This window comes from Ammodytes marinus (genome assembly GCF_949987685.1).
Source record: "Ammodytes marinus genome assembly, chromosome: 21".
Classification (NCBI taxonomy): domain Eukaryota; kingdom Metazoa; phylum Chordata; class Actinopteri; order Uranoscopiformes; family Ammodytidae; genus Ammodytes; species Ammodytes marinus.
The window spans coordinates 1,548,644-1,562,500 of NC_137225.1; the positions used below are offsets into that span (position 1 = coordinate 1,548,644).

Below are 13,857 nucleotides of genomic sequence, written 5' to 3' on the forward strand. Positions count from 1 at the left end.
TCCTCCATATTAAAGGACTGCCCTGGCCCATGCCCTTTGATCTCTGCTGTGGTAACTGTGCTCATTCAGTGTCTGGTCCAGGGTGCCTTCACTGCTCCAGCATTAAGTGTCCTCCATAGCTGTCAAATAATGTTGTTATGATGATGTCATATACCACTGCAGCCTTTCCCATCACCCTTCACCTGCTCTCTGTCTGTCCTGTTTTACTATGGACACATACATTCTAGGGCCTCTTTTGCATTGTCATTTCCTGTTAGCCTTCAGGATAGCAGTTCCAAGCCCAACAAGAGTTCTGTTGAGCAGCATCAGTAAAGCTTAACTGTACATTGAGGTATCACATTATACCCAAAGGAACACCCACTCTCCCCAACCCCCCTCCTTGACTCAGAGCATTCTCTAGAGATGAGCTTCCCCCTCCTCCTGTCAGTGTGAGGATGACCTCAGCCATTGGGAGTAGAGCAGTGATGCTGCTGCTGACAAACAGTAAGGACCTGCAGGGTTAGTGACGAGAGTAGAGTAGGTCTCCTTCTGCCAACACTAACTCCATCCACTGCTGGACACTGCTAGAGGTATGGTTATTCTGCATGTGTAAGGCAGGCTTGATGTAAAGGTCGGTGAAATATCAGCGTTAATAATTGATGCTGCCCAGATGTCAGGCAGACCTCAGGCCATGTGAGGTGATGTCTGTCGGTGCTTTTCCATGACATAGAACCAGGTCGCATAGGTTCTACTCTACTCTACTTTACTCTAATGTGTCTTGGAGAAGAGAAAGATGCGCCTTGTTCCTCGTGTTGGCACGTGTTTGTTTGTGTGGGCATGTGTGTGTGTATTAGGGGTGTGCACGTGTACACGTGTACACGTGTAACCGTTTAGTAAATCATAACCGTTTAGGAAAAATCAATAAACGAAAACCGTTTTTTTTCTTCAAATTTCAAAGTTTTTAAATATGTTCTGGAGACACGCGTTTATTGATTTTACATCACTAATAAACTAATTGGGGAGGATAAAAGCTAGTCTGCCGAGAATCTGTCTGTCCCTCGGCGAGTGTGTGTGAGTGAGTGTGTGTATCGGCGCACACACACACACTGGGAGTCGCCGTGCTGGGGCTCGCAGCCACGGAAGAGTGATGAAAGATAACCTAAAGATTAAAGTTACCCGGTTGACGTGAACTACGCTCGTAAGTAGCCCGAACTTTATAACACCTGTTCAACATGCATTTAACGTGGACATGTAGAAAGCGATAGGCTATATTAATCAGGAAATGAATGAAGCGCGATTATGACGGCGAACGTGTGTGTGTGTGTGTGTGTGTGTGTGTGTGTGTGTGTGTGTGTACCATGGACCTATTATAAGAGGTGTGTAAACGAGCGTAGTTCATGTCAATTGTGTGTTTACAGGCGAACGAACGCGTATGTGTGTGTGTGTGTGTGTGCGCGCGCGCCTACAAGACGGCGGGGGCACGAGGACAATGACGTCACGGTTAACCGTGTACACGAAAAAAAAATTGTCGTGTACACGGTTAGGCATTTTTGTAAACGTTCACACCCCTAGTGTGTATGTTCATTCAATTCATGTATACGAGTGTGATGTGTGTGTGTGTGTGTGTGTGTGTGTGTGTGTGTGTGTGTGTGTGTGTGTGTGTGTGTGTGTATGTGTGTATGTGAACTCAGTGGATTCCTGGTGGTGGCACAATAGCTAGCTGTCCCCAGCATGGCTCCAGCACCCACGTTCCACATTCCCTCCAAGCTGGGTGGGTGGTCTATTCACAACAGGCTCTGTGGAGCATTGGATGGACAGAGCACAGTTATTATAGAGATGGATATAGAAGAGAGAGAAGAAGAGGGAAACCTAGATGAAAGACTCCTCTAAAGAAAGGTATTCTGTGTTGGTTTGTGTTATGTATAGAAAGTGTTTTCTGTTTTGGTAGGGTTAAGTCTAAATCCAGGCTGCATGTTTTGTCCTGTCAATTTGTTGTGGACGTGGCTTGCTGGATGCAATGTGCACTGTAAAAATGGTATACTGTCATACTTCTTGAGAGTACAGTGTCCATAAGGGCACTCATGGTTTGGTGTTGGTGCTGAACTAAAACCGATTGAATCCTCCAAGACCTGTGTGTGTGTGTGTGTGTGTGTGTGTGTGTGTGTGTGTGTGTGTGTGTGTGTGTGTGTGTGTGTGTGTGTGTAGGTGTGTGTGTGTGTGTGTGTCACGGTTGCGTACGTACCTTGGTTTTGAAGTCACTGTTGGGTTTGGTTCTCAGTGAAGAGGAAAAATGCAAAAATATATTGTTGGCTGTAAGGAACATGAGTTCAAATAGTTACACAATAACAGTTAAATATTTGTTTGCTGTCAGCGACTCAGCTTGTGTTTCAAATGAATTGAGACATTGAAATAAAATGTATAATTTTCTTTTAAATTATAAAAAGAATACTGCTGAAAGTTCTCAATAGGCCTAAATAGAATTATTCTCAAATAATTGTGCAATGTCCTCACCGCAATCACGACCTGTATATTCGGCATATTTATGCTTCATAGAACGCTATTCACTCCATAATAAGGGGTTCACCTGGTGAAAATGTAATTCTTGATATGAATAATTAGTAATTCATCTAGTTGAAATGACATTAAGAATTATGTTGGTTTGGAATTCTAACTGGATGGCTACAATTGCTATTATGGCTACTGATGAAATGTTAGAGATGGTTGTTCCTGTGAAGAGCTTCTCTCTCCTGGTGTGAATAAGTGCCTGCTGCGTGGCTTAATAACATGGAGCATGTGAATACTTGTTCAATGTGGAGGCAGTTGGCTGTGTGTGACTCAATCAGCTCTACTGTCTGCTAGAAAGGGAGCTCTGCTAAGCCTTTAAGCATCTTTAAGACACTCAACTCTAATTATTTAGCGGAAATTAACACTGGCCACTCTTTGAATGGAGCATGTCCGGATTAACCAATGACTGAAGATTTTCTCATTTGGTCCCACCCCTTTGGGCTGAGGGGCTTGGGGCTGGGCGATGGGGTGGGTTTGTGGATATAGGGAGCAGTGTCAAGCTGTCAGTGGGAAACATTACATTTGGTCTACCACACATCCAAGCAAATCTGGACTGTATAGTCTTTGCTAACATAATAACGGTCAGGTATCCATTCACATTTTAACCTGAAAATTTCATAATTCTAACACTTTTTACCAGCTGTTTCATCAACATTGGTTACCACTGTTATATACCATTAATATAGTACATCACCTTGATGGAGCAATTGCCCCATTTTAACCATATTCTATATCCATTGTGTCCCAGATATGTCTGAGATAATGGCTGGCTGCACATCTATACCACATACTGTCAACAGAGCAGTGAAGGTTTTGTCGCTGCAGCTTTTCATTGTTAAACTGATGACTATTCAAGACCACTATGCAAATCATGCCACTGTTTGCATACAACCCATGGAGCTCTCTGCTCTATAATGTGATTTGAGTGAGCTTGCGTTAAGGTTAACTGTCCTTGGGTTGAGTTGTCGTGCTCCCTGCTCTGCCTGAAGTTCCAGCTGGTGTATTTATAGCAGGGCTTCTTAATGCCTCCCCTCATTATTGACACACAGAGATCACTGTGTACCTGCTGTCTTGGGCTTGGATTAAGTCCTGGCTCCATGCGGTGAAGAGGGAAGTTTTGCTTCTCCCTATGTGTACAGATATCCTGCTTCAAGGTGTTATGTGTAGAGGACTGTCGCTGCAGGTAGTCAACTGTAATTGAAGAAATGGAGCCCTCAGCAAGCACTATTGATGATCATGGAAGATAAACAAGGAGACTAAAGAGCAGAGGAAAGCTACAGGCATGTGGCATTGGAGAAGAGGAGCCCCTATAAGTGCACTGCATGAACTGTGAGGTTATGTGTGTGAGCATATGTGTGAGGAACACCATGGGAGCAATGCTCAGCTGGTTTGTTGCTCGTCTCGTTGCTCTTGTGCTGAATATAGCTGCATTGAAGCGCTGGAAAGTAAGTAACATCTCACTGTTAGATTTCATTAATGTACCAGAGGCACTTTGAATTATTTATATGTATGATGTAGAGGGTCTGTGCACATTGCTTTTAAGATCTAAACATTAACAGCAAAACATATAGAGAACATTTGTGATTTAACTGGGAAAAGGTTTGTTAGTTTTACATGTGTTCCTTTTAATATAAAGTGAATATGAAGTCAGTGTGTATCTCCTTGGTTGTGTTGGCTTGTGTACATGGGGCATTATCTGTGTGGCTGGGCATTAAACATGGTTAAATTTTCCGCTGAAATTCAACAACTACCAATCCAGCTCTTTGACTTCCGTATAACATACTTGGTTACTGGTGTTGAAGTAACATTTACAATTAGCACGCTACGTTAACTAGCCTCCACTTTCTGTGTGGTGTGCAAACCTAGCATACATTTCTTATGGCAGATGTGGAGGCCTTGTATCAACCTGTAAATGCTATATGCAGTTTGGCATTCTTTAGTTAGTGGTGCCCCTTGACATTGAGCCTCTCAGCTAATCAGTGCCATATGAAACAGCCTCTCAGAGGCTTGATGCTAAGCAGCAGCCTACACATACAGTATGTGTCCAAAACCAATTTTATTTATAGAGAAAAATGACTAATTGAGAGCAGCTATAGTATGATTTAAAGTCTATATTTCACTACACAAAATGTGTAAATTAATTTGAATTGAGTTTCAAATTGCTGAAATGATTTGCTTATTTGCTTACTAAAGTCACGTTTGAACACTCAATACTGCACTGAAGTGACATACGTTGTGTACTATGTGTTTTGATTTGGGATTTGGTTGACGGACTCTGGGGGTAGCTTGTCAGTGAGTGGCTGTATGAAAAACAGTTTTAAAACCAACACTAGTGTTATTGAACTGTTTCTCTATCTCACACTTCTCTTCTCTACGTTCTCCACAGCCCCAGGAAGCCCTTGAAGACACCCCTCACCTCTCTGAAGAATCAGCTTTCACGGAGGGGGATTTACATGCTGACACACTGGGATGGTGCGAGAGAGCCATCGGAGAGGGAGACCAATCTGTTGAGTATTTGGACAGCCGCTCTTGGCACAGCGACACCCTTCAGTCAGATCCAGATGTTGAGGACTCTCTAGATGCCCTGCTGGGACTGGACAACTTCTGCACTGATCGGCGAGCAACAGGCAGTGGCTTCCGAACTGGACAGAGTAGAGCCAGGCGGAGGGTGTCGGTGACAGCCAAGGATGGCCACAGAGATGCCATAGAGACTTATGTTGAACGATCTACATGCAGCAGGAGGAAAAGCCCCGAGAACCAACATGGGAACCCTTTGAAGCTCAGCACCTCAGACCTTTGCACAGTTGAGATACGACCGCATCAAAGCAGAGAGGGACTAAAATCAGAGGCGCATGGAGGGCAGTCCACTTCACGGGCTGTTTACACAGACACTCAAGTCAAGGAGACCAAGGAGCCATCCAGTTTATATGTGCAAAGCCAACACATTACAGACACAAAGGTAAATGGTACACCAGACACGCAGGAAGTGGAGTTGCACAATGCACAACCTGGTGAAAGCAATCCCAAAAGACTGAATGAATCTTCAAACTCAGAAACATGCACAATACATATATACGGCACAGACTATAATATTGTGGACACAGCGCAACAGCAAAGCATATATGAGCATGAGAGAAGGTTACCAACATTAAACACCGATAGAACAAGGACAGGAAACATAGACGGAGAAAGATTTGACACGGGCAATGTTCAGGATGTAGAAGCACAGAATTTTAAACTACTTGGTTCTAACTCTGTAGAGAACAAATCAGATTCAAATAGATTCAATGATAACTGTGATGATAGACATTACAGACAGAGAGAACGTTTAGAAAACCAGGGTATAGACAATGACAGCGAAATACAGGCTGTAACAGTGCACAGTCAGGACAAAAGAGAAAAGACTGTGGGGACATATTGGAATGGAACAGAAAACAAAATAGAGAGCCATTTTAAAGATCACTCATGCATAGCTGATACAGATGTCACTGATGTAATAGACACACACACATTTGACAGTATTTGTATGGAAGCACACCTGACCTGTGAACCTGACACGGAATACACAGACTCTCAGTTATTTGCAGAAACTGTTGTAGCAAGTCCACACATCACAGAAGCAAATACTGTATTAGATAACACACAGTCAGGGTTCAGAGACATACTTGATACAGACATCTTGGCACAGAAGGTGGATATTTGCTGCTCAGGAACTCAGTGTGAGAAAATCCTAAACCAAGGACTTTCAGAGGTCCACCCCCGGTTTTGTACTTGTGTAACAAAGCCCGAGGATAAGGCATGGGTGTCGGGTGTCTGCTTCAAGACGGAGCCGTTTGGGTGTGTTGGCACCACAACAGAAGGGATTAAACCACCTGGGACGGTGAATGAAATCTCTTCCTCTATAACGTTTTCCACAGAGACCCCCGCTTATTTTCCTCTGGATACAAGTGCTACTAAGCCCAGTGTGGTTCCAAAGGTATCCTCCTTAGCCCCACCTGTCCTGTTGGCAGACCCACACAGGGGGGTGCTCACTGAGAGGAAAACAGATCAGAGCATAAGGTTACAACCTGGTCAAGTCCCAGATAGGGTCAAGGATTTAATCCCTAATTGCTGGGATCAGGGGAGTGCTAGGATAGAAATATCCCCTCATAGGCAGCTCCATTCTGGGGAAGAGCTCTGGTTCTCAGACTCTGTAATATCAGGGCCGGACATAACTCAAGTCCAATCTGACACTGGTAAGGGCTCTGAGGAATGTCTCCCTCATCACACATTCTCAGATACTCTGCTGTTTCTTCCTGGCAGCCAAGGAGGAGGGAATTCCTCCCCCATTTCACCAGAAAACTCTGAAGGAGAGAGGAAGTCGGTCGGAGCACCCTGTTCTCTTATTCAGCAAACCAAGGAGGGCAGTCATGTTTATCTTGACCAGGAACAAATTGTGGAGGCAGAAAGCCATGCTTCACAGTCACAACTTTGCACAACACAGCTTTCTAAGCACACAGATTTGAGAGAAATCCCCAAAGCAAATGTCCAGTGTGCAGATGCTTCCTTTATGAGGCATGTTCCTAGTGAGATAGGGAAAACATCAGCATGTCATGTTGCTATTGAGTCTACTGTCAGTAGCGCACAACAACCAAGCGTAGCTCAAAAGGTTATCTCTGCAACAACCGTACAAACTACTGTCAGAACTAGTAGTTCTGGTAATTGTGAGCAATTTCAGCTTGAGTCGAAGATTCCTGAACATCCCTGTGGCCTGCAAGCCTCTCTTTATCGGCAGTCCGACTCGAACAACAACACCAAGGATAGTATAAAAGGGGTGGGCTTTTTCTCAGGGGTAGGCTGTTTCTCAGAGGAAGCCCAGAACACCTATGAAAGTAATGAGAGGATAATTGGCCCCCTGGTTGATCCATCAACAAATGTGACCTCTGACCTCTCAGAACATTTAGACAAGCCCCAGGAAGATTTTGAGGTATCCCTGTCTTCACTGGACAACAGACCCAAGTGGAGCAGTGAGGACTGCCAATCTGTGCAATGGAAAAACAGTGATAGCCACAGCCATTTAAACCTGTCTCATTCAGATGAGCTAGAAAAGATAGAAAAGAGTATTGATGAATACACTGCTTTAGAATGCCAAGAGTACAAGTGTTCTTACTCAGAAGTAATTGAAGACCCCAGGTCATTGCTGTCAAGTTCAGAGACACAATACATATTAGTGGACAGTGAATTAAAAGAAGAAAAACACTATTGTAGCCAGCCAGGGCTTAACAGTTCACCTAACAGAAGAAGCGGCAGCTTATCAAAATATTTTGATGAATATATACATGCTCAGGAGTGTAGAGAACACACACAGGTCAGCTTGCCACCTCCACAGCAGGAGGTGAGGCTAGTGAGATACTCCCAGCCTGATGTTAGCCTTAGCCTGCTGGCTGTCAGTAGTTTAGAACCTATTTTGGAGACTGAGCATTCACTGGAAAATTGTTACACAACCAATGATTTAAAAATAGAAGCAACACAAGAATTTGAGAAGATAATGAGGCCTACTGAAGAAGTTAGGAAAGATATTAACATCTCAGATCTGAAGAGTTATCACCTCCAGACTGAGCACGAAGAGGACTCTTCAAACACTGCACAGACAGAGTCTGACGGGAACCCAGCCACGCCTGTCCTTAGTTGTGGTAGCGAGAAGCAGGGTAGACTTATGACTGTGGCTTATGATGCTGTGTCTTACACCTCAACTAGCAGCAACTGCAATGAGTTGGAGGATCCTCACTTTGCTATTTCAGACAAAAGTGCCAATACTGAGAAAATGACCAAGACCAGCAAAACTAAAGGCAACCAGACAGGAAATAAAGCCTCCAAGTTTGCTGTGTTCACTAAAGTGCCTTCTTTTAGGAAGCCCAAGGGCTCAAAGGGGACCAGAAGTGAGGAGGTACCCCAGGAGCCATTAGATGGAGCGTGTGAGACTCTTGGGTCTGAGCAAGGGCCACAGAGGGACAACTCCGACGATGAGGTTTTTGTCGAAGTTGGAAGCCTAAACCAAGTGGTCCACCAAACAATTTCATCAGCGCACCACAAGATAGAAGAAGAGGACAGTGGCTTGTCCTCTGTTACTCCCCACACTGACCATGTCCATCAGCTAGTCAGCCAAGGGAGTAGCACACAGGGTGACGGAGGACCATGTCCAGTCCAGCCACCTAATGGTCCGACCTACAAGAGAAGCAAGAGCAATGACAATTTAAACATCCGCATGCGTTTCGCACAAGCACATAAGTCCCTTTCCAGCCTGTTTGAGACACGTTTAGTGGATAAAGAGAGTGAGGAGCAGGCCACTGATGTGGATTCTGGAAAAGCCAAACCATCCTGGAAGATGCTCAAAAAGACCAAGGAGGCTGAGCTCAAAAGAACTCTTTCATTGCCAGATGGGGATTGTAGCAACAGGTCTTCTGGGCAGGACCATGGAGACTTAAGGTCCTCTCCACTCCTTGACAGGATCAGCAGTTCAGGGTCACCATCCTCCCTCAGACTCCTTCGCCACACAGATCCTATCTCCAAGAGGGGAGTTCCACAAGGGAGTCCAAAGGATAATCCCAATAGGTGCAACTCTGAGGGCCAGAGAAGAAAATGTTCACCTAATGGACTACCTACCACGCTGTGTGGGACTGGCTCACCTACGTTTTCAAATGACTCTGCTATCCCACTGCCCAATAGCACAAGCCTTGTCTCACCTTTGAGCCCCTGCTCACCCTCCACCCTTACTCATCAGATTTTGCTACCTTTGACCAGGTCTCCTCCAGTGGCCAGCGAGGGCTTGACTGAAACCCCTTCAAGGCCAATGAGCCCTAAACCTAACAGTCCTAGGCCAGCAGCTCAGCGCAAAATCTTCCTCTACCCTCACTATGCAAGGGCCATATCTTGCTCTCCTATGCTTCTGGGTCAGTCGGTCAGTGTGGAGGGATTGGCAGACCCCCCTGAGAGACCTAAAACCCTCCACCCCTCAGCTAGCCCTGTGGCTCTCAGTCTCAGTCCTTTGGATGGAGCAGAGGGCAGAATAGACAGCAAGTCAAACATCAGCCTGTATGCCGTTGGCTCCATCAACGAATTACAGGTAAGAAACATCTGTTGGTCCTACACAGAGCAGTCATTTGTACCATCTTTATGAATAAACTATAATCATAATCAATAGTAACAACATGTTTTACTGGGGTCTTACGCAAATATCCAATGTGAACCGATGCAAAAAAAATGAATATAAATTAAAAGATAATTTTTCTCTCTAGGTTATTTCAAAAAGTGATATTCTAGATTCATTACACATTGAGTGAAATTAATCTAGAATAAACATACTTTTCAGAAGGCTGAAATTCATGCTTCATACTTTGTTGTATGGTTTTATGTACTATTCTTCTAATATTTTGAGGTAGTGTTTTTTTTTCTTTTCCTTGAACTGTAAGCCGTAATCATCAAAATGAATAGAAAAGAGGCCTGACATTCAGTTTGTGTAATGAATCTAGTTTCACTGATGTTCAAATGTTTTGTTTATCTTGTAAACACCCTTCCTTTTTTATTTTAAACAACAATATAAAGCTCTATAGATAAAGGAGGCATTGTGTGGGCCTCAATTAATATGCAAATAAGGTGACTGCTTGTTGGAAAACTTTTTTTTAAATCCCTGCCTCTCAAATTACACGCACACACTCTGGCTTGTTGAAAATAAACGATAAAAAAACAAAAACAATACAAGTAAAGGTTTTGCTGTGCAGTCGATGGTGTGTGTGTGTGTGTGTGTGTGTGTGTGTGGTAATGTGTGTCTTAGGGTGGTTGCCAGTGTATCTAAATCCGTCAGTATGTGGGTTGGGGCAGAGAACAAGTCTCTGTTCTCTCTTGGCTCTTTGTGAACTAGATGAAGCGGAGGGAGGGATATAGCACTGAGCACTCTCTCCATGTGGCCCCCAGTAGACAATGTAGATTTCCACAGAGTTGGGTCAGCTGCCTAACATTGTCCTATGGTCCTGCATGTTCCTACAATAGTCCCGTAATGCTCCCAGAGCAGAATAACTTGTGGACGAGCCCCCCCTTGTGGCATCATTCTATATGGTACACAACACAAGTTACTTTAAAGCAGCTTTTTCTACATAACATCTTCAAAGCGTTGGACATCCACACAATCCACACATTTCAATGTGCCTCTTGACTAATAAAGATTAATTAACTTAACTTAACTTAACTTAACTTAACTTAACTTAACTTAACTTAACTTAACTTAACTTAACTTAACTTAACTTAACTTAACTTAACTTAACTTAACTTAACTTAACTTAACTTGGGACTTGAATGGAGTAGAGTTGGCATTGAAAAAGATGACTAATGTGACTAATCAGTTGACTGCACTCTAAAGGGCACACCCACTGGTGTTCTGCGTCCTACCGGCAAGTCCAGGACATCCAGACATGTGTTGGAGCTGAAGTCCTGTGTACTTCCCGGCTGCTGGTTGGATGATGGAGGTGGCCGGCGGCGGCAGCAGCAGCAGCAAAGGCGAAAGTGTTCAGATGACCTGTGGATCGAAGAGCGGAAGAATTACAAACGCAAACTGGCCCGAGCCATGAGATGCAGCCTGGGCCAGCTCCACACACTGTTCCCTCAAGACATGGACAAAGTAAGAGGAGCCGCTCAAACAAACAAAGATCCAAACTCGCTGCAATCATCATCATCTTCCTCCTTCTCTTCCACTTCTTCTGAGTGTTCCATTCTTCACTAGACAGAGTCTGTTTCTCTCTTAGTGACTTCTGAGAGATTTTCTTGGACATCAAGCCGTGGGGTCTCTCTGCCATCACTTTACTTTCTTTTTCATGCATGGCTCATAGCTCATCTTATTTCTCTACTCTTCCGCACTTTGATTCATGCAAGCCCAAACATCCTTGTATTATTTTCTGTGCATATCAATCAGTTGTAACCCGTATAAGTCATTGTCTTATAAGGGGGTTAATGTCCAGTGCATGGTTGTCGGACAATGGAATGTCAGTGATAATATCAGTGGGTTTGATCTAATTCATTTCCATGTCCCACAGACTGATACTGGAGTGACGGTGGGGAGCTTGGTGGGCCTCCGGGGGATGCCCCTCAAGGCCCACTGCTTCTCTCAGAGCATTCCCATCGGCCTGGACTGCCTGGGCTGGAGAAGACACATCTATTCCTGTAAGTTCCCTCTTTGGTTCACTCTTCTGCATTCTTACATACAGCCTGGGGTTGTCCAACGGTGCTCTGGCTGTTGGAACATTTGAACCTGTGGCATTATGACTAGGGATGGGATTTATTTTCATAACCCTATAACCCTAAATTATTTTAACTATGAAATACATTTTATTTTAAATCCAAAGCTACGTATGTGATATAGAACACATTCAAAATAATCTAGCAATTAAAAAGTTGAGTTCTGATCTACAGTTCTTGTGTATCCAAACCGTTCAAAGCAGTGAAGATAAATTGTGTTGTTGCTGTGTTGCTTATGTCTTCCCAATGTTACACATAAAATCACCACCAACAAAGAAATGTATAATAATTATGATATCGGACAGTATGGGTATATGCCGATATCCAAAACCCATATATCCAAATTGGATCGTACTGAAATGCAATGGATCGGTGCAGAGTCTTCAACTAGTGGTTGAATCAATTCCTGGATTCTCCTCCTGTCCTCATGTCAAAGTGTCGTTGAGCAAGGCACTGTACCTTCATTAACTTCTGATGCATGGCAGCTCAACTGCCCTTGTATTGGCGTGTGAGTGTAAATATGTGAATTGCTGTAAGAGATGGAAGTTGTCAAGTGCTCTGTGTGTTCAGGCAGAAAAATGATTTAAATGTGAGGTCCATTTACCACCAAGGGGTGTGGGGCTTTGATATGGGCAGAGAGCTGTCGGTGGACTGTACACCAAGCTTATCAGCTTATATCTCACCTTGTGTTCTGCTTGAATTTAATTTTTTTTTAATGGAGAGAAATGACTTGAGTCTACTTTTGAATCTGATCTAGTCACAGTTTACTGCTTCTGTCTTTGTTTTGATTGATTTATTGTCAACTTTGCAGCGCTCAAATACTAGACTTTTAAATACATACTGTATACTTTTTAGATTAATTAGTTTTATTGTCAAATGCTTTATTTTCTATTTATGTTTTACACATTTTGTAGTGTTTGGTTCTTATTGTTATGCTTACATACAAGGGCAAATTCTTTGCATGTGAAAAGCTAGTAGTCACTCATTTAAATTTGGCATGCGCTTTAACCTCAGACATTGCACTACATTGGTGTGCACACATTTCATAGTCTGAACTGCTGATAGGGACACTAGAACACATAAAGGACTGTGGTCTATGATTAATGTAACCATGCAGCTTCATCATTTTCTACATGGAAGAATGTTTTGTCTGCCAGAGGCTGGCATTACCACAGAACTAGTGCAGTTCCTCATTTGACCCGCAGGCGGCAGCACATTCATTCTGAACTCAAAGACCAGGAAGTCCTGATTTGGAACCACACAGATCCATTAGAACAGATGCTGATACACCATCAGATTATTTGGGAGTATATACAGCTTTTATTTGATGCTCTTTTTAATTATTGCAGGGCTCTTGTGACAAAGAAAAGGACACATTGCATTCAACTTGGTGGTCATTTTGGAGGATGTGCTGTTGAACTATTGTGTTGTGCTTGAAAAGGACTTTTTTGTCCACCAATGTTTCATCTACTGTTCGTACTGAACATAAGAAGTCTTCAGCTGAGTGTAGGTTTATCTAGGTTGTGATAGCTACTAGCTAACAAACTGGCTAGCATGTATAGCCATACAGCTGCAGTGACATTTACCTTACCATCATCATCCTTCAGTGCAAACCTGGGACGTGGTTGCTGAACGCATCACATTTCTTGGACATTCATGCACTTTAGAGTATTCCTGAATACACACACAGTCTGAGTTCATACTCTGTCAGACAGTAGATAGATACTTTGCTCTCACATAGGCCTTTCACACCAAAATGAACCAAGAGTCAGTTCCAGGCTGGTGTTGGGGTCAGTTCAAAACTGGTTACAGCCTTATCCCAGTTATGAACCGGTTGGTTTCACATCGACCGGAGACAGCCATGGAGCCGGCAAGAGAGCAACGTCATGACGTCACTGTAAACGTGTGTGTACGTCACCCGACGCCGCTGCTCTTGTGGCTAACGCTAAAGCTACCGCTAGCTTTAAGCACAACAACAGCGGCGAATACGTCTTATTTTTACACTTGTTGGCTCTCGCTTTGCTTTCTTAAGCAAACAGGACCCATACA

The 13,857-nt window shown here is 43.6% G+C and overlaps 1 protein-coding gene across 1 annotated transcript in view; it reads left to right on the plus strand.

Annotated features, from left to right (window-relative positions):
* Positions 1 to 9,545: 9,545 nt before the first annotated feature.
* Positions 9,546 to 13,857, plus strand: part of LOC307267771 (rho guanine nucleotide exchange factor 4-like) — a gene marked incomplete at its 5' end in the record, with an annotated part of 61,420 nt that continues 57,108 nt past the window's right edge. Inside the window, 3 exons of the mRNA XM_080050166.1 lie at positions 9,546 to 9,646; positions 10,937 to 11,194; positions 11,607 to 11,733. Of these exons, the coding sequence (XP_079906292.1) occupies positions 11,141 to 11,194; positions 11,607 to 11,733 (181 nt within the window). The remainder of the gene's footprint in view (positions 9,647 to 10,936; positions 11,195 to 11,606; positions 11,734 to 13,857) is intronic.